This window comes from Fringilla coelebs, assembly GCF_963513975.1.
Source record: "Fringilla coelebs genome assembly, chromosome: 15".
In the NCBI taxonomy this organism is placed as follows: domain Eukaryota; kingdom Metazoa; phylum Chordata; class Aves; order Passeriformes; family Fringillidae; genus Fringilla; species Fringilla coelebs.
This window is the reverse complement of record NC_140041.1, coordinates 4,342,810-4,368,317: the sequence shown is the minus strand read 5'-3', so window position 1 is coordinate 4,368,317 and position 25,508 is coordinate 4,342,810. Positions and strand designations below refer to the sequence as shown.

The window sequence follows — 25,508 nt, the reverse complement described above, 5'->3', positions numbered from 1 at the left end:
ACTGGCATGTTCTCTTTAGGGATCCTCTTTCAAATTTAATTGCTGATTAGACCAAAACTAAGATAAATTAAATATAAAATTTAAGGTAATATTTCTTGCAGCTCGGGAATGCAGAAATCCTTTCACCTGCAGCTAACATGGTCTTTGTATTACAAAATTGCCACAGGCTGTTTCAGTGAACTAATTTCAAGGTAAGGTTGAGTCTATGGCTTTCCTGGAGGCTCTCACTTGACAGCAGCTCTCCATTAGGGATCCAGCTTTTTTCTTTTTCTGATGGACCAGTCACATGTGTTTAATTTGCATGTTTTCTAAACAAGCACAATAACTTCTGGGGGCATTTTCATTTCTGATGCATAGTTGCACTGAATATGGAATATATCCATTAATATCAAACTGAATTGCTTTCTTTAGAGATAGTTTTTCTTCCTCAGCCATCTTTTTAACGTCCTGTTGAAACTAATCTTCCCAAAGAGGTAAGGAAAATGTCACCACTTATGACCAGGGCAAAATACAGCATCCAGAGGGATTCAGTGAGAAAAGTTACTGATGTGTGGTTGTTACTGCCATTCTTGCAAACACAAGGCAGATCATGTCCAAGGGGTTGCCTCAGTTCTGTAAACAGGACAGAGGTCCAGGTTGAATAACCAGAAAAAGCAGAAGAGCAGAAAATGTTTCCTGAAAATAAAAAGAAAAGAGTTGTAGCTGAGCACAGTGGCACACGGTGATTTCCTGCTGCTGTCTCCTAGGCACTTTGCATCATCTCTGCTTCTGTAACTTTGGCAATGAGATACTTGTACAGAAACTGAAAAATGGTTTAGAATTTTCAAGTGGCTCAAGTTTTTTTTGTATGAAATACAATGCTCAAAAAATGGAGATATATATTTATATAGAACAGATACAGAATATCATAAGCCCGAATCTGGTCTCAAATGCAGATCTTAAAACTTAAGCAGCTAGATTTGAGAATGGCCACTAAATCCTGTTATGGATAAAATATCCAAAAGTGAACAATACAAATGTGTGTTCTAAATTTGGAGGAAAGTTGAGGTTTGAACAAAAGTAAATTTTTTTTTGTTTGTTTTTAAAGTTTTTAATTTTCAAGTGTTCAGATTTGAGTACAAGGTTGCAGCTAAATTCCCAGTACAGTGGTAATTTGCTATTAATCCTGTTCCCTGTTAATTCACTGGTCATTTCATTAGCCTTACTACTTCCATTAGCTCAGAACCTTTTATTTAAGCATTGCACAGATTTTACCATATTTAATTTACAAGAATTGAGGAGATGGGTGCAGTGGGAAAGATCTTGTTACAGAATACAGCAAACTGTTATGCAGCATCATGTAACATTTAGGCACTGTAATATAATTTAAGCAAAGTAATAATGTGATATTACTCTATTATAAAGTTTTAGAAGAAAATGAGTGTTGGATTATTTCATTGCAGAGAGAAATGTCACATAAGATATTGAGAAAATAAATATATGCATTAATACCAAATTTTACTTTGTGATATTCATGAAGTCATGGGAATCTCTGTGCTGATTGTGCATTGGAAACAAGAATCACAGTAAACAAGTCCAAACAGTTTCTGCAAACAACATTCCAGTGCCAAGTTCTGAGTTCTCATTTCACCCACTAATTACCAGAGACTTTTAACGGTTCTGTTTGAGAATTTATCCAAATATTGCAGCAGCATTCTCCCCATCACAGCTGCTGTGCTCCAGGCAGATGGACTACTTTAAAAGTTATACTTGTCCAATTAAATTCCGAAAGAAGCTTTAGAAAGCTAATCCTTTGTGTTTTAAATAAAACTAAAAAGCCCTTAAGGGTTTTTTGAGAGCTCTCCTTGGGCTGTAGAGGCATTTGAGCTACATTCTTGCATTCTTAATTTGAAAATTGCTATTTTAACTCTGTTGATTTTTAGCTACCTTGTCATCCAATACTCTGGGTTTACTATGAATTGTAATGAACATTTTGGTGCTGTTGTTTATATTAAATCAAGCTGAAAGGAAAAAAAATATAGAGCTAAGAATGTTCAAATATTTGGATTGAAAACCCAGGCTGGTGAATTTCAATGAGTTATAGGTGTCTGCTCTTGAGTTAACAAATCAGTTCAACATTGCCAATTACTGAGTTTAAATAACATTTTCCATTGCCCAGCATCAAATTCTTTATTCTTTCCTGACACAGCAATTTAAAGTTCTTGTTTTGCTCATTATTTGACATTGACTGAAGTAGGAAAAATCCTAAGGATCCATTTCATAGAAGTGCTTTCAATGTATTAATTTAACTTATTTCACTCATAAAGAAAAGATTAATTCAGTTTTAAATTAATGTCTGGTAGTAATACTAACAGTTTTAGTAGAAGAAATTTACTGGAGTTTAATGTTCCATGGCTCCAGCTCTGCAGCCTCTTCCTTGTTCCTTGGCTGCTCTGCTCCATGAACTCCCTGGGTTTTTCCAATGCCTCCATCCCCTGTTGGATAAGTGCCCCAGGAGGTGCTGGATGTTATTTTTAAATGGTGCACATTTCATGCTTCTCTTTCAAATGTTTTGAGTATGTAGATCTGACTGATGTTGTATTTTTTTTTTTCTGTTTGGCTTGGCTGGTACTGTGAAAGGAAATCTTGACTTTTAAGGTCTCTGCATGCTTTGCACACACAATTCTTAGTGGTGGTAGTTCCTCTGCACTGTAAACTTTTCCTTGCTCCATTGAAATTGTATCCCAGGGTGTAACCAGTGAACCCCCTAAAAAACACTCAGGTGCAAAGCCTGCCCCTCCAAACAGCAATAAAACTGCTTTTCCAGGCTGGGGTTGTGGGTCTGAATTCTCAGAAATGCACACACAGCTCAGTCAGACTGCCAGGCAGAGGAAGTTTGACAAGACATAGATATTTTTTCTATATAATTTTTCTTCCATCTTTCCTGCCCCTGCCTTCCCAATTTCTTCTATAGAGTCAAACATATTTTTTGGTTCATATTTCAGTTCAATGGCTGAAGCTGTGGGTAGAGAAGTGCAGTGGTAAGGATAAATGGAGATTACAGGAATTGCATGAAGAAAAAACCTTGCAGCAACAGATAGTGGGGATTTTGGAAGAGTGCAGATGTGTGAGAATGGTGGTTCTGGGGGTTTTCTGCAATTTGTGGCAAAAGTTACTAATTTCACATGGTTTTCAGATTCTTCCAGCTGCAGTTGGACACCCTAACTTTTCATTTGACAAATTGATTCAAAAAATAAATATTTTCCCTACAGTAAAAGCGTGACATGTATTTTAGAATTTTGGTTTTCCGTTATGCATGCTTTAAAAACAATATTTCTTGAAACTAAATAGTTGAACAGAACCTTTCCAATAAATAGAGGAACTAGGAAAAGTTTGTGGGGCTTTCAACAGGAGGATGATTAATCTAATTTGCTTTCCACTTTTGAGCATCTTCACTTTAAATTTCCCAACTCAGTCTATGGCAGTGGGTTGGAGCAAGGTGATTTTTAAGGTGCTGTCCAACAGAAACTGTTCTGATTCTGTGATAGGTGACAGCTGTAAAAACTGTAAGATAATTTATTCTGACTGGACAGTTTTCTGTCATGTCTGATTTGTGGTTTGTCCTGTAGAAAACAGATTTTCCATGGTGCACATTTGATGGACATTTTCAGTTTAGAGAGGCAGCTTGCTGAATTTAATTATGTTTTGTGCTTGATAATAAGCTGCTTTCTAGGTGGGAGATTCTCAAGTTCTAAGAAATTTGTGTGACTCTCACTTTCCCTTCATGTTGCAAATCTCTCCAGGGTTCCTAAACTGTTCCTGGGATCAGAGGCTGCATGTGGGGGCTGCTGTGAAGTGTGTGCTTGTCAGTGGCTGCAAACAGCCTGGCCACAGCAGAGATCTCCTTCTATGCAGGTTCAATTTTCAAAACAAAAAAATAATATCTGAAATGCACCATTTTTAGTTTACAAGTCTGAATCAAGGCTTTAATTGTGTTGGTTTGGATGTTGCTTTTGTTCCACTTCATTTTCTGTCTCCATCAGAAGCTTCAGCAATAGCTGTTGGCCAAGCTGCTTAATTCAGTCATAACTCTTCTTTGCATAAAAGTCCTGTTGGGTTTTTTCCCTCAAAATAATGAGAGATGTTGAGGATAAGTTTAGATATGCTTCTGAAATCCCTGGAGACTGCAGTGAAACATACATCACCAGCTAGCACAGAGAGCTAGAGATGGATTGGAAACCATTGGAATTGGATGATGCTGAAAATTACCTCTTTTTCCTGTCCTCCTTTCTTGCAGAGGGAAATGGATGGAAATGTGCTCAGAGTTCCAGAGGAACTGCATGCAAGGAGGCCTCTGAAGGGAATATTTTCAGATGAAAATGGGTGACAGATGCAGAGCCTGTAAAGTAGAAACAGTCCCCCAGAAGTGCAAATTTGCAGCTTATTGTGATACACAGGAAAAGCTGGCAGGGAACAGGAGAGATGAAACTGCTGAGAGAGATTTTTAAATGGCCTCTGTGTACAGGGGCCTGTTGTTGATCACAACAAGGAGTCTTATTGCTTTGGGTCCCACAGAATGAAGCACAAAGCTATTTATGAAAGTAAATGTGTTTATTATAAGAGATGGAGTAATTTGTGGAATATAGTTTTGTACCTGGAGTTTTCTCCAGTGCACAGCTTGTCTAGTGTAATATTCTTCTATTTCTTACTCTTATTGGGCAGTACACAGAATATCTGTTTCTGTTGGTGTGCATGGCCACAGAGGAGCTCTCTGGATGTCCCTGGGTGGGCTCAGTTTTCCCCTACAGCAGTGGTTTGGTAAGGCTGAAGGAACTTTGCTTGAGCAAAAAGGACTGAAGAAGGCAAGAACTTCTTTATAAATCCTGCTGGTGGGTTTTGTAAGCCACCTCCAGGTGGGATCCAGGTGACTGGAGAAGAGACTCTAACAGAGATAAGGAATACAGGGTAGGATGGAAGCTTCTATTCTCAGAAAGGGAACATTTCAGTAACGGTAGAGATTACAGGATTTTGTCTCTGACTAATTTTACAGCAAGATCTGGAAATTACTTCAGGTTGGTGAGACTGGGTAGAGAAGATGCTGTGATACTTACTGCAGCAGAAAATGGACTTGGCTAAGCAAGATTTAGGGATGAAAATTGAGTGCGGTTTGCCTATGATTTGATTGAGATGATGCAATGCCATTGCACATGAAGTGCTGAAGATGCACTAAGAGATAAAACCATGATGATCTTATTTCTGAAATAACTTTCAGAACTTGAAATTCCTTTATTCTACTTTAATAAAAATAAAAGTTCTTTTCCTTTGAAAAGATGATAGATTCCATTTTCTCTGTCAGAAAAAAAAGGTCTTCATGGATTAGAAAACATTTTTATCTCAGTATTTCTTCTGGAGCATATGCTGGAAATTGTTCCTGCAAAGTTTAGTGTCAGGAGGTAAGATACAACTCTTTTATTCACTTTAGAGGGAATCATTTCAGTTGCATATTTATATAGAGACACAAGCTGGATTTTTTTCAGTGTTAGTTTGCAAAGATGAGTGTACTTAAAACTGAGAAATTTCTCTTGAAGAACTGCTTGAATGCCTACAGGGAAAGGGAAGTTATCCAATGTGACAGGCTGGTGAGCTGGAAAGTGTCCAAATAGCTGGTTCACAGCACAAAATTTCAGTGCTCTTCCTTGTAGAAATCTTATCAGTTGAAAAAATATTGCTAAGTACTTGATGTTTGTATCAAAGTGTGCATGCATTTTACACTTTAGATTATTGTAGGTTTTTATTCAGGCTTTATAAAACGTTAACAGAGCTGTATGTAGGTCTGTAGGTAACCTGTGCAAGGCAGGTTTGCACCCTGTAGGCATCAGCACTTGGTTAAAGACAGATTAGACCATAAAAATGAACTAATTTTAGTTCATAAAAATGAAAAAGACCTTTTGAACTTTTTCTTTGGTTGTCAATTATATTGACTATGCCTGTTAAAACAGAAACATTTACTGGTTTTCCCCAAGTAGCAAACTTAAAAGCTGCATTTTCATGGTTCCTGTGTGACAGGTTGCCTCTGCCCAGCACATTTCTCCTGTTGAGACACTGCTACAAGAAATACCATTTAAAACCAGTGCTTTTTTTTTTTTTTTTGCTACAATTTAAAGTGCTTGCTAAAGACTGTGACTTCTACACTGGGGTTGTTTTCATCATTACAGCATTTATTTAATTCTAAAAACCAAGTTTTAAGTATATTTTCTGCAGCCCCTTAGCTTTCAGTTAATTTCTGGGGTTTTTTCCAGTGAATTTATCACTTCAGATCAAGAATGACATGGCAAAGCTGCATCCAAGAGTATTTAGCAGTCTGCTGTGCTGCAGCTGTGTGGGATGCCTTGTAAGCACTGGGTGTTCAGTTAGGATTCTTTAGGATCACCAGAACTTTTTTTGCCACTTCAGTAAGTGGGAGTTTCAGTAAATGGAAGGAGTCAACTGTTACTCTCACTCGTGTCACAAACCTGGGAATTTGGGGAAGCAGTGAAAGAAACTTTTTGTATTTGCTGGGAATGCCCCAGCGAGGGCAGGAATGATGCATCTGACTCTGTGGAAACCCACAGCACCAGGAATATTTCTCTGTCTGCTCTGGGGTGCCCTGATCCCAGGGGAGCACTGACTCTGACCCTCATTCATGGAGAAAGTTTCCCAGGCTTCAAGATAGACTGGAACCCACAAAAGTGTGAAATGGATTATAGAGAGCAGTGCAGGTGTGTCACTGGGTGAGAAATTGAGGTTTTGGGATTTTTAGTGTGTTGTGGATGGAAGAAGGATGGAGGGCACAGGGTGTTGTCCTGGGTTTCTTCTTCATGCTGCTTCTTCCTTCTTCTCCATGGGTTTGGGTGGCATTTTGTAATTGGGCAGAAAAGTCCCCATTGCAGCCCTTTGGGATCAGTTATTGGGTTAAAAGGGAAAATAATCCAGGTGTCAGTTCTTAATTGGATAGTTTAGTCTTAAAAGACCTTGGAACAAGAGACTGTTGGCCATTTTGTGCCTTCTGATGAAAAGCTGCTGAACTCACAGCAGTGAGACTGTTTTACTGATAAGAAATAATAAACACTTGAGTCTGAACATGAACTACTGTCTTAAGTGCTTTCAGTCCAGACCCAGAGAAACCCACAAATGGTACCCGCACGTGAGTCCATGTTCTCAGAAGGCTCATTTATTACTTTATGATACTATATTATACTAAAGAATACTATACTATACTAAACCATACAGAAAGGATACTTACAGAATGCTAAAAAGATAATAATGAAAACTCATGGCTCTTTCTAGAGTCCCGACACAGTTTGGCCCTGACTGGCCAAAGAGTGAAAACAACTCACAGCAGAATGCAATGGAACAATCACCCGTGGGTGAACAATCTCCAGACACATTCCACACAGGAGAAGCAAATGAGATAAGAATTGTTTTCCTTTTTCTCTGAGGCCTCTCAGCTTCCCAGGAGAAAATCCTGGGTGAAGGGATTTTTCAGAGAATGTGAATGCCACAGAAACTGTGCCAAGCTCTCACTGAAATCCACTGTCCCATGGCTTCTGTTCCCTGGGGAAGCCCTGGAACCTGGGTGGGAACATTGTGCCAGCTCTCATCATGGTAACAGGGCTGGAATTTAAAATTGCATCCTGAGGCTTTTTTACCTGTGTTCCTCCAGAGCATCAAGAATGTGAGTAACTGGATATTTCATCCTCCAGAGATGTGTTTTGTGTGTTCAGCTGAATGCACCTGGCTGTGCCTCTTACCAGATGTCGGTTTTGAAAAATATTTTTGGTGTGGGGGAATTAGGGCAGCTCAGACTGGGTTAGCAGCCACTGGCTGGCAGTAAGTGCAGGAGAGACTGGAATTGTGCTTATTGGCTTTGGCAGGGTGTCTGCAGAGACTGGCACTTCCCACAGGCGCCCAAATTCTGGCACAAAAAGCCACAGGTGGAGGAGAAATGGAGCTTGGGATACAAGGAGCTGGGGGCTCCTCTGGGAAAATCTCTGCTCAGTGCTGGCCACGGCTGTTTGCAGTGTCAGAGGAAGATTTCTCAGGCTGTATCACCCTGCAGTGCAGTCTGCTCAGCCAGGCTGATGCCTTGGCACAACTCCTTTGGAATGTTTGCAAAACGGAGCTGGGGTATGATTGGCAATAAGGTTGGTAGTTCAGGTTCTTGTGTGGGTTCTGTTTCATTCCATCCTAAACCTGTCAGGAGCCAGAATTATCCATTCTGGAGGGGGATTAGTGAGGAGTAGAGCAAGAGAGAAACCTCTGTTTATTTTGAGTCTCTGCTATAAGTAATTTTATGTCAAAATATACCAGCCTGCTGATGTTGGAGAGTTCAGTCACATGTGTTTTGAGGGGTTACAATTAAATGGAGGAGAACTGCATGATAAATCTTGCAATGTTTGTTCCCTTCTTCTGACTTTGCAGTTGTAAATTTTAGTTCTGTTTCATATTATCAATAGTGAGGGCATTAAGGCAACTCACAGTTCAGATTTATAAGAGTTACAAGTATTTGGTAAGAACACAACTCTTGCTTTCATGACTGTCTATTTAACAACTCAGGAGCTTCATGTTGCAATAGAATAATGGGAAGGGACAACACAGGTTGTGTCTGCTCTCTTGTGCAGTACTTCTCTTTAAGTCCATGAGAAAGGTTTATTCTCTTTTATGAGCATTGTAAAGGTGGTTTTTAGAGTTGTGTTTTAAGTTTGCTTCACCAACTTATCCAGAATTCTCTGTGACTTTATTCTATCAATTTATACACCACTTCTGCCCTGTATATTTAAACACTCTGCAGCTTAATGTTGTTTGAGAGGCTCACAGATTGTTATTATGCAGGGCAGGTGCCTTTACTTTTGAATTGTAGCATCATTATTGCCTGACTACCTGTTCTAAAGGTGGAGAGAACTTGCTTTTGAACAGCCTTGCTTTTTGTGAGGAGAGGATTTGAAAGAATCCCACTTCAGTTAATTATTTATAGCCTGAAAAATAATGTAGCCTTGCAATTGCTCTCCAAGCTTGGCACCACTCCCCACATAAGGAGCACCAGGAAAATGAAAGTTTCTCTGTAGCTCATGCTTTAACAGAGACACCCATGCTAAGTTACAGCATTATTGCCATGTGCCATTTTATATTATTAAAATATTTATGGCTAGATAATGGTTTTTCTTCAAAGCAATTGAATAAAAATTCAGTCAAAACTTGTCCCACCGGGGTAAGACAAACAACTGGCTAATTTGTTCTTCACACTTTATTTGAATAATATTCTTTTATTTTTACTTTTTTTGATGGTTACTGCTAGCTTGGGGCAGATTATGAATGCTAAAATTGTCTCAGTACTAGCAGGTGCTGAGGAATGCTGGAAGATGGAAGATTCAAAAAATGCCTAGCAACTTTTTCTCCTGGTATTTAAAAGAAAATGTGTTTTTCTCCTTTATCAAAGGTTGTATAGTTTCTCCTGAAGTTAGAAGCAGTCTGAGTTACAAAGGAACCAGACACTTGGCTGGAACTCATGCCCCTGATGACTGAAGGGCGTAGGTGACATCTTAAAAAAAACTTAAAACTAAAAGAATAAATTTATATGTCTTTTTATAACTTTGTAACTAATTGTTTCTCTCTATTTGGCACTCAATTTTGATAATCTTTGTTATTTCTTAATACCCAAGAAATATTAATATAAATAATTTCTTTAAAGTCTCCATATAGAGCCTCAGCAGTTTGAGTTATTGTTGGAGAAACCACAACACCCCCAGTTAAGGGCTGAGATTCAGTAGCTGGGGGTCTTTGGCACAGAGCAGAACTCCTACAGAAACAGAGGATGAAGGAAATTCTGTGAAACTGTGGGGTCTTAGGAGGAGGAACCAGTGCAGGTAGTGAGATAATACTTGTGTTTGAAAGGAATCCAATCCCATGGCAGAAAAAGTGAGGTGGTGATGCTTTATTTGGGAAAAAAGTGAGATGGGAAGAGAGAGCGATCTGGTAACTCACTAAAGTATCCCACAGGTATATTTCTGTCCTGCTGGGCACATTTAGAATCATGGATCTTGTGTCTGGTCTGTCCTGGAATGTCTCCAAAGAGCAAAGGTGCAATGGTGGTTTGCAAAAATAAATCACAAAGTGTAGATAAACATTTCACTCTCCTCGTGGGAAAGGTGATGCTTCACCTTGTGGAGTTTCTCAGATGGCACCACAGAGGGAGGGAGGTGACCCTCTGGCGACCTACTGATGGTTCTAAGGGAAGATGAACAACTCTGGACACTCCAAGGGCTCTGAACCTTGCTGGAGAAATGAAAAGCTTCTCTGGGCAACACAAGCTCCTGTCCCAGTGATGTCAAGGGCAAAACAAAAGCTTGTTTGTTTCCTTGCCTTTCCCATTTCAGGTATTTCTCAATATTGGTACCTTATAACTGATTCTATATCTTGTATAAATTCAATTTTTATTTTTAGCTTACAAAGTTATACTTAGATAGTCAGAGAATTTACTAATTGATGATTTGTCTAATAAATCTGCAGCGTCCTGAGCTGTGTGACACCTGCTTGTCACTCAGGGTTGGGGATTTTGTTATTCAGTCTTTACTGAGGCTGGAAGTTTGAAGAAGTCAAGAAGTTCTACTTGGGAACTGCAATAAGCCTAAACTAAAAGGCTGCCTGGAAATAAGTATCTTCAAGAAATTTTTTAATGCTCAAATTATTTTTCCACCAGCGAGGTCAATTAATTTCAAAGAAGACAGACATGCAGCATTCTGTACAAATTAATAGCAACTTCAGTTCTGCATATGTTTTGAAATATGTGAAGTCCTTTAAAAGTAATATGTAAGTTAATTGCATAAGCAGATAAATATTGGCTTAAACTCACTTTCCCTGTACTTTCTGATTCTCTTCTAAGCATAAGAATGCAGAATGACCCAAGTAATTGAGTATTTTACATGATTGTATCTCTCTAGCTGGAGAAGAAAAGAGCAGCCTCTGAAGTTGTTATATAATATGGAATATGGCCTGTCCTGTCTCAAGAACAAAGATGACCTTTCTTCTTTTTTGTATCCCTGGGATGATCTCCCAGGGCCTGTTAGTGAAATATCAGCAATTTTATAGAAGTTACTTCCTTCCTTCATTACCATATGAGCACTGTGTTGCCTTAATGGCCCTGCAATGAGGTTATTTTCAGAAAACTGTGGTGTTTTTTATTTTAAAGAATAATTTCAATGTAAAAGGTCTCCTTGGGAATAGCTTCAGGTTTAATTTGGGTAAGTAGCAGTGTGATTCAAGCAAAATACTGCAATGCAAACCTGTGTTATTAAGAAGGCAAGTAAAACATGAAGCATGTAGGTGTGGTTGTGTCTTACTTCAGACATGACTGGACATGAGGTTTTTGCAATAATTTCCAGAAAAAGTTAAACAAGAAACCAAATTAGTGCCTCACCACAAAGCTGAGCCAGGCTGGCAACCCAGAAGCTGCTAGAGAGGCTTGGGATAGGGTTATTATATAATGTGTTAGCTGCATAAAATGAGGAGTGTGCTTCAGGTTTTGGTTGGTTGGTTTGTCTTGTAAAACTAAAAGAAAAAACAAAAACAAAAAAAACCCTAACTACTTACTAAACACCTTAAAAAATTGCTAGAACAGACAGAAATGTTGCCATGTGTAATCTGTCAAGATTGCTTTGTTATTCCCCTAAGTCCAGAAAAAGAATTATGAGGCAGGAGTGTCTAACTGGCAGCCTGAGGGCATGTGTATCCTTGCATAATGGGAATCGACCTCATTCAGTGGCAACACCTTTCCTTTTTAAAAACAGTAAATTTCGTATGTTGGTAGAGATGTTTGTAATCCTGGTGTCACTTGTTTTGTGAAGAGCTTCCAGAAAATGCCAGCATTCTCAGAGCTATTTCTGTTGCAGTAATTAAGATTTTGTTAGCAGGCTAACAAGGCTGATTTTGATGCCCTTTGCATGTCCCCAGGGTGTCCCACAGGTCTGCACATCAGGCTGTTTCCCTGTTAGCCTGTCTGGGAACACTGGGGTGCCCAAACCTCTGGGGCCCCCACTGATGCAGGGCTTGGAGGCAGCAGCAGGGAAATCACCTGAACAAGGGCTGCCTTTGGGGTTTTTCCAGCTGCCAGCCCATGCCCACATCCTGCACATTTTCATTCCTCAGTTTCTCTGCCACCAATGAACCTGCTCCCCACGCACTGCTGTGAAATCCTGGGGAGTGCTCTTCAACTCAGCAGAGTGCAAGTTCCTTTTTCTGTCTCCTCCCAGATCCCTGGGACCACATTACTGGTTTCCTGTTTTCATGCTTGGGTGCTCTGTTCTTGCAGAGCATCTGTGCCTTGTGCTCACAACCTGCTAGGGCCGACCTAATGTCCTGGAACACTTTGATTGCAGCAGGCAGAATTCTGGGATCATCTGGAAGGGCTAAGGAGCTCCACTGCTGCTCCTGTGTTCCAAATTCCCTCCTTCTCTACTGCCTGATTCATTAGTTCTCTTATTTTATTATAACCTTTTTTGAAATATATATAATTTTATATATTTTAATATATATAATTATTTGTAATTATTTCCTAAATATTACTAAAATATTTTAATGTTTGTTGTATTTAACAGTCTTGGAGGTCAAAATCTTGTACCAAGATGAGATCAAATAAAAGACACTTTTACCTTATGTGACTACAGTGCCATTTCAGAAAAGACAAATGGCCTTGATCTAGTAGTAAATGCTTTATGTTCATATTTTATAAATATAAGAAGGACATCTTTATTTTAAGGGAAATACTAAAGAAAATAATACTCTCCATGACTGAATTCCTGACACTGAGCTCTGCAGCCTAGGAAATCTTGTTTTAAGATTTAAAATATTAGCAATTTCCTTTAAAACAAAAACAGAGCAGAACAAGTTACTTTTTTTTTTTTTCTTGTTAATGAACATGCCTTGAAAACTGATAATAATCTAAATGGAAAATTCGATTCCAGTCCCTCCAGCTTCCCAGACTCTTGCCTTAATATGATAATGTTGCAGCCATAGTTTGGAGAGTCCTTGACCAGGAACCACACAACAGATCACAAGATCCAGGTCTAGGAAGCTGTAAAGGAACATCCAGCTCAATGGCTTTATGTTAACTAATATGGGAGAAGAATTTGTTTATAAAACATACCATAATGATGTTGTCAAGAGATGAGATATCTCTCCAAATCTCTTGGAAGTTCTTTAGGCTGTGTGATGGCACAGCATCCACCAAGTGCTGGTTCTGTCCCTCAGCTCTCTGGAACTAAAAGGACAGAAAATAACCTGCTTCCCAACAGGTCCTTTGGTGGCACTTCAGGGGAGGACTAGAACAAAGATGACACTGCCAACCAAGACCTAAGAGGCTTTTCTGAACACTTTCAGTAGCAAAGTCCTGCTATTAAACCCAACAGCACTAATATGGAAAATACAGTGGAGGTGTGGGTTGTAATGCTTCTAATCATCACCTTTTCCCTGTGTGTGTTGTTAGATATGTACTGATGCTCCCACACACTCTCTATTGCAGTGACTAATCATAAAAATAAGAGACTATAAGACTGCTCAGGTGATGCAAACTCTGAATATCAGAGGCATAACAGATTATATTTCTCTGGCAGTCTCATTGATCAAGTTTGCTTTTATATGCGTGTGATTCTGTTTCTTGTTTGTTTCCTGCTAGGATTGCAATTCCCTGACATGTATCTACACTCATTATTCCTGTTTGCTGTGTCCAGGAGGAGGTGTTGGTTCCCTGGCTTCTTAGCAAGGCAATCTATTTGAATGAAATCCTAGCTTAGAGATGAGGAAAAATAAATCTCTGCAGATAGCCTTGAATATTTTGGCAGTAGAGCAACACAAAGAAGTGTACTTTTGGCACACAGTCATCATCCTCAGGAGTTCAGATCGCCAGGTGATGTGGCACCACAAAATATTTTGATAACCATGTTTGGAAAATTGTTTAAAACCATTTGAAGCCCAGTTTGTGTTTGGGAGGGACCTGTTGTAACACAGAGCTGTTACATCAATACTCACCCATTTTTCTGAGGATGGTTTATGTTTGGGGGTTTTTTGGGGAACAAGTTTGAATTTCAGAATAAGGATATCATTTTATGTCAGAGGGATTTAATGCCTGAGGAGCAGAGGTGCTGTCTTTTACCATCCTGGTGCATTTTCCAAACAGCCAGGACAGGAGTTTATCTTGTGCCAGGGTGGTTTTAGGATTCAGAGGCTCCTGGATTGCAGTGACTGAGCAACAAAGGGACAGCCACACCCCTGATGGAGCTAAGCCAGGGCACGCTGGAATTCTTTACTTTTTACAGGCTTTTGACTGGTTTTTCTTTCTCTCATTTAAAAAAATGGAAGAAAAAACAAGAGCTAAAATAATCCCTGATTTAGTTATTCAAAGAAATTTCAACTCTCATCTTCATTCTACTTATATTGTAAGTAATGAATCCAGCCCTTGGGCTGGTGCTAAGTTATTAAAGGAATATTCCTTATTCTGCCAGAGCCCAGGGACAATGTGTTAGAATCTCCCTCAAAAATACAGATTAGCATATGCACAAATAATTGATACAAACAATGCTATTTGGGAAATTTCTATCTGTATATTATTAGAGTATCAAGATTCCCTGGTTTTGTTACATTATAATTGAAATTCAACCAACTGGGATGTAAGAGACATCCCTTGAAGGGACCCACACCTGAGGAGGATGCATAGTTGGCTGTAGATTGTGGATTGTAAATTGTAATTCTGTAATTTTTGGAGTTTTATCCTTTCATCTTTATACATGTGTTTCCACAGGGTTTTCTTTCATGGAGAATTCCCTATGCTTTCCATTAAGCAACCTGCCCAAGATTCAGTATGAAAAGTTCTCTTTAGAAAGATTTGGGGTTTTGCTATGGATTTTTTGGTTTTGCCCATTACTCTGCTAACAAGACTCCAAGATTTTTTTCAAGCTTAAAAATGGAGCCCACTGTTATACAACAATTAAAAAACTTAATAAAAGCCCCTACTGGATATCATCTAAATATGAAAAATATTTCAGATGCAAATTAAAACTGTTCTAACAGTTGCTAGTTGCTATTAATCAATCCTAGACAAACACTGTGGGTAGACTGGTTAGTGTAATGAACATAATTTGTTGGAAAATTATTTTTATTGGGCCCTATTTTCTCCATAAGATCAATTTAAAAGTAAGAAGGAACTTTCTGCCATGAAATGACTTTCAACAGTTTTAAGCAGAACTATTGTGATAAAGCTTTGTTTTAGCCATTCACAAATATATTTTATTAGTCTCATCTCTGATCAAGTAGTTGAAATCTAATTTAATTTTTCTGTCTTCAGTAAGTGCAGCTGAAAAAGAACAAAATCAAATAGAGTGGTATAGTTCTGGGAATACAGGAGGTGGCTCTGTTTTAAGGAAGTGAATCATCATCCAAGGCATTTGTCCTCACATTGTGTAAATTTAAAGTACATGGCTTAGCAATAAAAGCTGCTACTGCACTTGGAAGAGCTTGGATTGCTCAGTTCTGCTCTTTTTGACCCCAGGATTGCTCTCCCTTGCAGCTGCTCTGTTGCAGCCCTGGCTGGGTTGGTTCCTGCTGTATTTATTGCACCTCAGGGCAGGGAACCCTTCCCCCAGCCCCTCTGTCACCTCCTGCAAGTTCCCAAGCTGGTTTCCAGTCCTTTCAAATGGGAGAGATTGGCCAATCTTTGTACAGTAAATAAGCCATGGGTGGTATTTTTAATCAGATTCCTTGCCTGTACTTGGTGTGTAGTTCCAGTGTTCCTCATCCTCCCTAACTGGGAATGAGTGCCCTGGGACACTGGGCAGCACCAGCCATGCTCTGCCCATCTGCTTTAGTGGCAGCAGGGCAGTGCAGCAGCACTGGGATAAGAAATCAGGGAAATGAGCAGCTGAGAGCCCCAGGACACTGGGCTGTCTCAGAGCACATCTCATGGAGCAGGGCAGGAAGGTCCTTCTGGCCTCAGGGACCAGGCTCAGGTGATTATGGGGAGGCAATCAGTGGGATGCAGAGGAGGAGGGAAAAGCTGCACAGATCCCTGCAGGCAAAGGATGGGAGATTTCATCTGCTAGAGCAGAGCTGAGGTCAGGAGTGTGGCAGCAGTGCTTAGTGAGGAGGTGAAACAGATCCTTTTTTTTGGTTTTTTTTTGTCTTTGATAACTGTGCTCTGGACTAGTTCATTTTCCAAGCAATGATTGCTCATTCCAGATCACAGCACCATAAAAGAATCACAGAATATTCTGGGCTGGAAGGGACTCAAAGGGATCATTAAGTTCAACTCCTTAGGGAATGGCCCATACAGGTATTAAACCCACAACCTGGGCATTATTAGCACCATGCTCTGACCAGCTGAGCTCAACTCAGTGCTTTTTGACCTCATTGATTATTGTTATTTATAATTTATTTGTAAACATGCTTTGAAGATGAACATGAAGTTAATATTACAGGAAAAGTAGTAAATTACACAACCGTGTTTGAACACAGACTTCAGCAGAAGTTAAATCAATTACTGTGGAGTGTTCATATCAACCAGAGATAGCAGCAGAAATTCTGGAGTGGATTTATGGCACAAAACCAGCCAAACAACAAAACCCACCAGCAGAAAAAAAACATTGCAGAGAATGAAAAAAAATTTTTTTGGAATATTGCTGGAAAATCAGTACAATGTTAAAAAAAAAAACCCTGTGTTAAAAAAACCAAAAAATCTAAGTATGGCAAAGGACATACTCCATGAAAATCAAGCTACTTTTACATCCTACCATGCACCATTATTTTATTGCTTTTATCTATGCATGGAAAAGTCATCAATGAAATAATAATGAAATTGTGTTTGTCTAACTTGTTACAAATCTTAAAATCACACAGAGCAGCTGCAGTTACTGTCTCCTTGTGCTACAAAATTGTTCTGTATTATTCTACCTGGAAGTCTGCTGCTTCTACAGTTGTGCATCCTTTTAGCTAAATCTTGTGACTGTAAAGGAAATGGTAGGACAAGCTAAAAGAGCCCAGCATGTTTTCAGTCAGAAATCCAAGGCTGTCAGTGAGATGCTGAAGCAGGATGCTGTTCAGTCAGCTATAAAACACAAGGAGACAGAACCAATGAAGGTAAAAATGGAAAATTAAAATCTCAGACCCACCAAGAGTAGATGAATTACTGTAAGTGAATTATCAGCACCATGTGCTCACTGGCAGGCTCTGAGTCTGTATGGATTGGGAGCTGTTCCCCATTTCACACGTGATGGATACTCGAGGTTGTTGCATAGCAGCCTGTCCTAATGTTTATGTATTTGTGCCTTTCCAGCTCCAAACACTACATTTTAGGACTGCACATGCATTGGCAGGGACATCTATTTCTGGAGAGAAACAGAACTACTGCATTACCAATTCACTTGAAATTCTGCTTATTTTTCCTTGCAGACTGGTATTGTTTAGTATTTGCATAATATGATCAAGATGTTTGTCTCAACCTCTACATATGCCACAGTTCCCAAAGTTTAATGGGGTTTTCTGAGGAACTGTGGCTTCAAGCTACTGTGGTTCTTTGTGGCATCACTGAGCCTCTTCCATACTTGTTTTCATGTTGCTCTTTAGCTCATGACAAGGAACAGCTGTGATGACTCAATGATTCTGTGAAGACAGTATTTTTGGAGACATTCTCAATAACAGACTTGTGGTACCACATAAATATTGATGATTTTTAACAATAGATTAAAATAGGTGATTGGTTAGTTTTTCTTTAATTACACTCAAGATGACATATTTCTCACTCTTCCTCCAGAAAGGGGTTTGTACTTTTGTCTGAACAAAAAAACCCCAACCAAAGCAGAACTCTTTGGCCCAGTGAAATTCTTGGTCACTCTCTTGGTGTCTTATTTTTACAATTTCTGTTTCTAACATGTAATGAAGTTTGAAACTTCTGGCTTACCCTAAAAGGGAGTTCAGAATTAAATCTAATCTATGATTGCTGCAAACACCACAGGAATGCTGGGTTGTTTGAATCAGTTCCTTTGCCCCATACAGAAGCCGTGTGTTAATCAAACACTAAACCATCATTAGTGTGGGGTCACAGGTTGGGAGGATGCTGCAGAGCCCCTTTACCTCCCCCTGCTTGTGAGGGTGAGCAAAATGAGCATGTCCATGTGGTTTTGTGTTTTCACTCAGGCTCTCTGTTGGTAAAGTGCTCTATTAATGAGGGTAAATGCTACTTAAGTGCCTACATTAAATAAATATCCCCCTGAGTCCTTCCAGAAGTGCATCTGCATGAGGATTGCCTACCCTGCAGCCACAGAAATCCTTCTACTAGATTAGATCAAAATGTAGCTTCATTCCATGTTATTTCTGTTGTTTTTCCAGGGCATTTGCCTCATCCTTGTGCTGCTGCTCTATTTGAAGTTACTACGGCAACCTGTCACCATCTGCTATTATAAAGTGTGCTGGGTTTAGTTGCTAGGTGTTGAAGTTTGTCATCTTACTCATATGATCCTGATGTTCCTCAGCTGTTTCTTTTCCTGTACATGTTGCATCCTCAGCTAATCTGCACTTTTTCAGCAGTGCAAGAGATTCCATCTCTTCCTGCTTGACCTTAGGAAGCCCTGTTTGTTTTACAGAATAAGTCTGCAATTCCTTTTGGTGTACTTTGTATATACTCAAGTAAAACAACATCTCTTTCACCTTACCCACTACCTTGCAGTGTTTATACTAAAGCCAGCCTTCTATTTCGTTTATATATGGTACTAATTATGGGGGGTTTAAGTGGACAGAGATTTGAATGTTTCCTGGACATTTTTTCTTCTGTTTCATTTTCATTTCACACCTATTTACTGATGTTCCTGCTGCTTGCAGCAGCGCAGCGTTCATGCTATCATTTGCCCTCTTTCTTTACACATTTTTTTTAAGTCTGATAGGAAATTGTATAATTTAAAAAGCAGAATTCAGTGCTGTTTCTGTTTTAGATTCTTTTGTTTTCATAAGGAAATCAATGTAGTGAAGTTGGGAAATATTTCATTAGAGCTCTTTACAGTCATGCAGAGTTGTTTCTGGGTTTTTTTTCTGTTCATATTGTCTCAGCATTAAAGTGTTTACTTTGATACATTTATTTTTTATACATTTGACCTAGTTCTAATCGATGTTTTCTGCTGTAATTCATTGGCTAAATCCTAACAAGCTTGAACACAGCTAAAATGATTTGCTAGGATTCTACCTGAACTTCACCTTGTCTGCCACAACCTTTTCTATCCTATTCTATTCTAACCTATTCTAACTATTCAATCCTTATGAACAACATTTGACTTAATGAAATCAGCTTTTTAATAGACTCTTGTGTGATTCTGAATTTCTTCTGCCCATCCTGTGAACACAGAGGCTGTGGCCAGGCACAAGAGCTGCTTTTGTACAGAACTTACTGTTCACAGGCAGTTCATGCTCTTTGTACACTCCAAGAGGCGCTTAAACCCCAGAGGAGGATTTCAGTGAATGCAGAGAGGTGTTTGCAGGTTTGATCAGAACTGTGGAGAGCCCTGAGTTCCCCTTCAGTCCTGCCAGGGAGAGTGGCAGTGCTGGGGTGCACTTCAGAGATCTGAGGCTGCCTCTGAGAAGTGAATACTCATTGCTGCCATTTGGGATTAGGAGGGAGGGGCAAGCTTTAAACCTATAAAGATGCTAGCAGATGATTTCTGATCGTTGAGATTGCTGGCAAGAAAATGATTAAAGATCAAACAGCATTTGTATTTCCCTGCTTTACATTTACCTGTAAAGGATGGAGGAAGTTTTTGCAGCAGACCATCTTTACTGACACCTTTTTTATTACCATTCAGTCCAACTGATGTGAATTTGACAGGTTTGATGCGAGGTCCTGGCTAGCAGGATCTTTGCTTATGGCTTTTTTCAAGGCATATCATCTGTTAAATTTAAAATCACCATACCCAGTCACTAAGGCATTTGTGCTGTACCACAACCACAGACATAGTTAGACACATTTTTTGAAGTTGGTTTTAACAAAAGAAATAACCTTCTTAAAGTCTTTTTGCCCTTAAGCATCATAATACGTCTATACAATGCTTGTGAAGAAATGCTGCTTATTTCAAGCAGTGATTATTTAACTGAGTCTGGAAAGGCATTCAGTGCTGAATGTGTAACTACTAAAAATACGAACTGCTTTTCGTGTCAATTCTCTAACTTCTGCTGGTAATCTTTTCTCAAAATCAAGACATGAGAAGAAAACCCCCACACAATTTCAGTACCAAAAATCCTTTGCAATTCATTATTCCTTTCAGCTATGCATTTAACACCACAGCAAAGATTTTTCTGCTCCAGAACTGTAAAAGTGAAGTACTACTGCAGGAAATCCAGCATTTCTTTTAGAAGAGCATCAGTACCCGAGAACACACACGATTTCTTACCTGAAAGCTTTTGGTTTACCTGCAGAAAATGAGTCTTCTTAGCCTTAAAAAGTAGGCAAGGCTCTCACTAGCACTAAGGTTACTCCAAAAGAAGGTACGATAGGTCCTTTAGGTTGTAATTTCACTCTTTGTATGCAAGAGGTGTGCTGGGTCTGCTCGCGTAGGAATAAATAAATAAACCCCAGCAGCTCGCAGCGGAGAGCAGCTCGTGGAGGGAAGCACAAGACCTCTAGTGGTCACAGGCAGAGCTGAGCAGGGATGCTCCTGCTCTGGAATGGGGACAAAATGGTTGGGTGCCACTCTGGTGTGGGGACACAGCGAGCCCGAGTGGCACCGAGCGGCACCGCCTGGCCAGGGCACTCAGGGAATCAGGGACACCTAGGAAATTATTCTGCCTGCTCAGCAATTCTGTTGTTACAATGAAATCAAAGCATTGGAAGAAGGCTTGGTTTTAAGCCAAGAATAAAAACTTCAGCAAATTAAAAGGAATCAGTGAGGAGGAATTTTCACAATCTTAAAGGAAAAGTGCAAATTATTAAACTCGCTATTGTTGCTTGGGAAAGAAATGTCTTTGCGGCTTTCAGTAACTTACATGATTTCCAGCCCTGACTTTTCACTGTATCTTTCAGCTTTTTCACTTTAGGAATTGAGAAAGACCAAATACTTCCTTTTGAGGAAGTTTGAAAGAAGTTTTGAGATGTTGAGGTCATAGTGTTCTATAGAAGTTTGGGAGTTCCCTAATAGCTGCTTAAACACCTGCAGAATGTGAAAAATGGCATTTCTTCCTCTATTTCTTCCTGTGAACAATAGAATTATTAGAAATTTTTGATTCTAACATATTTTCTTCCCATGAATTCCTAAGAGAAGAATCCTAGGGGACATCACATGCCTTTTTGGAGTCTTAAGGTGATAGTGAGTTGTGCTTTATAGAAAAAGTTTTCTTGTCACACTGTGTGTTTCCATGTGTTGTCTTATTAATGATGCAGCTTTCTCACAAGGGCCTGTCCCTTGCCAAGGCAGCTTTTGAATAATCCTTTTGGAGTTCTTAATTTGTTTCTTTCATCTGGGCTGGCAACAGCTTGAGTATTACTTATTTTTACATACATAAAGGGATTTTTCAGGCGTTTCACATGCTTCAGCTTTAGAAAGAGTATAATCCAATATCTTCAGTAATCCACATGTGTTGATTCTGCCTTGCTTTCCTTTCAGAGTCATTTTGTGGCGTGCATGACAGCAATCCTGAACCAGATGAGTGACCAGCATTATTCAGTGTACATTGAAACTTTCCAGACAAATTCTGAACTAGTGGTGAGTACTAAGTGGTCACAGAGTTGATAATTACAGTATTTGATTTCCTGTGAAAAATCAGGAGATTTTTTTTGGAGTTTCTTATCTGACTTTTCCTAGAATGAATTCTGTTACTGTATGTTTTTTGCCTCTGTGTTATTGCACTGCCTCCCTCTTCTAATGGAGGCACTGGACAACACTGTAATCAGAAATTTGCAAGGAAACAAATTTCTCTCTTGAGAAATTTGTCACCTATCACTGGTGGTGATGTAATGATCCAGAATAAGTACTGGGATCTTTGTGCTGTACTCTTTTGAGAAAGGGGAAAAGAAAAAGAATAAACTCACAACAAAACAACAGCAAAACTTATCCTCAATTAGTTGAACATTCCCTCCACACTTCACACACGGTGATCAATTTCCATTTTCACTATTGAGTCTACTCCTGGTGCAAATAGCATTGGAAGTTAAACGCAATAAATGCCTTATTCTTGCAGTGCATCCTTTTATTGCAATTTTTTCTGCCATAATTTAATGATACCAGAAGGTTTCCATAGTCCTATGTGTGTCCTTTCACATGGCTGCTGTAGCTGTCAGGTAAGTCAGGGTAGTTGGCACAGGTTTGGGTTACATCTGCTGTTAGCCCATGGAGGCAATGTCTGCACTTGTCAAGAGCTGATCACTTTCCTTCCTTCCTTCAAGTCAGAGTGGTGCCATAACTGAAATTTTAAATATGGACTAAATGGAGTAAAAAAAATGAAAAAATCCTGTATTTTTCAAGCCTATTCATTCTTATGCATAGTGAGACTAATTCATCAAAAATACCAAATTTTACTCAGAAGTAATACAACTTTTCTTCCCATTCATATATGCCTTCTATTTCCTGAAGAGCCCTGTAGGATGACTTTAATGTAATGGCTTTTAGCTTCCATTTAGAATCTGAAACTGTTGTTCTACAGGACTTTGGCTTCAATCTCGGATTTACTGAGATATCACCATGAGTTCTTCTCTTGACTTCACTGAGAGCAAAGTGGAACTCCCATCATGGCTCCTTAATCCCACAGAAACACTTCCAAAGGTGTGTTCCACAGCCCCAGCCTGACTGCATTTTGTTGTTCCAGGACTTCTTGATGGAAACATTCATAATGTTCAAAGATCTCATTGGGAAGAACGTGTACCCCTCAGACTGGATGGCCATGAGCATGGTGCAGAACAGGTAAGGAGGGGAGGATCACAGAGCTCCTGCTCTCTGTGCTGCAGGACAGGGACTCCATTCATACCCTACAAAACATTTTTCAGGATAACTTTATCATTCCAGTCTGGGGAATGCCAAGAAGGTCATCTGAAACAATCCATTAAATAGCTTCTTGCCTGTGCTTTATGTCCACTTAAAATGGAAAGGGCAAATTACTTACTTTTTTATCTATTTGGATGTTACCTTTACTGCTGAATTTATTCTGGCTTCTTGTTTTCAAAGAAACACTTTGAGTTTAGATGCTGGATGATGTTATGAACAGAATACATTTTTAAGCAAGATTTCTGTTGGCAGTCACCTGTACTACCTTTGTTTTAGTTTCACAGAGATGGTGGTAACACTGAGTTTTCTAGAAGTCGCAGAGGGACAGGTCTGAGTTGAGTGTCAAAATTGCAAAGGTTTGAATGAACTTAGTCCACAGATGCTGTTTATTTGAAATGTCACAGTTACACAATTCTTCCACTTTTATAATACATAAAAAGAGAGGACTGAGGGTGCTCAATAAAGTTGATCATCTCCTGAGGGTGCTCAGTCTTGAAGTAAAGATTTGTCAATAAAATTTACAATTTTGTGATATCAGATTTTGATATTGGATGCATTTTAATCTAGGATTTGAATGGATGAAAAGGTTGGTTGGATCTTTTTTTTTGCATTCCATGATTCAAAAGTGAAGATTATGTTCTAGATGGTTCTAGTCAGGTGTCCAAACCTCACTTTGTCACTCATGGGCATTAATGACCATGCAGAGGAATCCCTGATCCCTCCTCTGAGCTGGGCAGGTAAAGATGTGCTGGTGGATGTGTAAATCCAGGTAATAATTTGTACATTACAGGAGTTTCACCCCTCTTGGTTTTTTTGTCTGAGCCAGTCTTTGGCCTCTCAGGTAAACTCTAACTCCTTGCACTTTCTTATGTTGCTGCTGCTGTGATTGCAATTAATTTTAATGTAGCAAGGGTTGCTCTAAAAAATAACAATTTAGTACTAAACTATCTACAATCATCTGGCAACGTCAGCACATCAAACCTTTCATGTAAAACTGGTTCTCTTGTCTAGAAAATGCTGTTGACACCTGCATTATCCACAAGAATAGGATTGTTTTATTCTGTGAGGGTGGGAAGTGTCTGTCCCTGGTCAAAGAATGTCATTGGGGCTTGGGTGTTCACCTGGTGGTGTCTGTATTGTGTCAGGTCCTGACAGGAAAAATTGCTTTGAGGGACTGTATTTGTGTTCATGTGCCTCCTAATGGCACTGAACTCTGTGGACAAGTTGTTCCAGGCAGGTTTTGTTGCTCTAAGCTTTAGCCTGTGTAAAGAAATAAGTCAGCATTAAAAAAATATTGTTTAGAAGCTATTAAATAGTTCTCCTGTAAACACATTGCTTAACTAAAATGACTTGGCACTGTTTATACTCCTTGATTATGTTGCTGTTCTCTGGAATGCATAAGGAAATGAGTTATTGATCTTACTTTATATCTTAATTTTATGTTATATCAACAACTGAGAGGGAGGAATTTTATCAGTCTTTATAGAAATTTGGTGGGGGTTTTTTTTGTTTGTGCTTTGGGGTGGTTTGTTTTTGGTTTTTTGGTTTTTTGGTTTTTTTTTTTTTTTGAGGGAATGGATGTTCTACAAAATAAATTGAAGACTAATTTAGTTTTCTAGATTTGTCTTGTTAACATTGTTTACCACAAACCAGAGGAGTAGCTGAGAAAAAGTCACAGGGGATCAGGCTTAAGTCTCTCGTAATAACACCGAGAGAAGGAAAGACAATTAAAACCCCAACAAACCAAACACAAAAAATACCAGCACAGTGCAAGCTGTGCATTCTCTATTGCCCTGCTAAGAACTGGAGGCTCCATGCAGCCTTTCACTCCCTGGAGGAGGCGTTTTAGCCTCCAGTCTCCCCTTTCTGCATTTGCAAAGATCTTGGTGAGGGCTGAGGGGCACGTCTGTGGTGTCACCTGGGCGGTGGCAGGGTGCAGCTCAGGGAGTGCAGCACAGCCTGGCAGCTCCCCTCCATGATCCTGTGTGTTTTATGGCTTGCAAGGAAAGTGGGAATTGGAGGAGTTTTGTTGTAGGAGGGACTGCAGCACAGAGATGTGAAATCTGTACATTTACAGAGAGCAGAGTCCAGGGAAGAGCATCACCAGCACTGCAGGTCTGGTCCTGTTTGCTGAGCAGGACAATTCCTGTTTTATGGAAGTAAAAACAGGCAATGCTTGAATAATATCAGGGAGATTTCAGCTAAAAGTTTGGTGTCTGGCATAGATGGGGGCACACAATGAGAGAATGACTTCTTACAGGGTCCAGAGGAAGGGAGAATGGGAACATTCTTGTCCAGAAGAAGTTCTGGTGGGGGAGTTGAAAGAACTGGAATAGAAGCTAAACCGACTAAACTTACTGATAGAGCTTTGTCTGCGTCAGGATGGAATTATTTAAATCAAATTACTTTAAATCACTATGATAAACAAAGTGCTCTTTGCTTCTCAAGCATGCTCAGCCCTCTAAGGGAGGCACAGGCTGTGTGTGACAGGCAGTA

General features: G+C 39.5%; 1 protein-coding gene across 1 annotated transcript in view; it reads left to right on the top strand.

Moving 5' to 3' along the window:
* Window positions 1–25,508, top strand: part of DOCK2 (dedicator of cytokinesis 2) — a gene marked incomplete at its 5' end in the record, with an annotated part of 159,676 nt that overhangs the window by 77,712 nt on the left and 56,456 nt on the right. Inside the window, 2 exons of the mRNA XM_084215734.1 lie at window positions 21,639–21,737; window positions 22,837–22,931. Coding sequence (XP_084071860.1) covers window positions 21,639–21,737; window positions 22,837–22,931 — 194 coding nt within the window. The remainder of the gene's footprint in view (window positions 1–21,638; window positions 21,738–22,836; window positions 22,932–25,508) is intronic.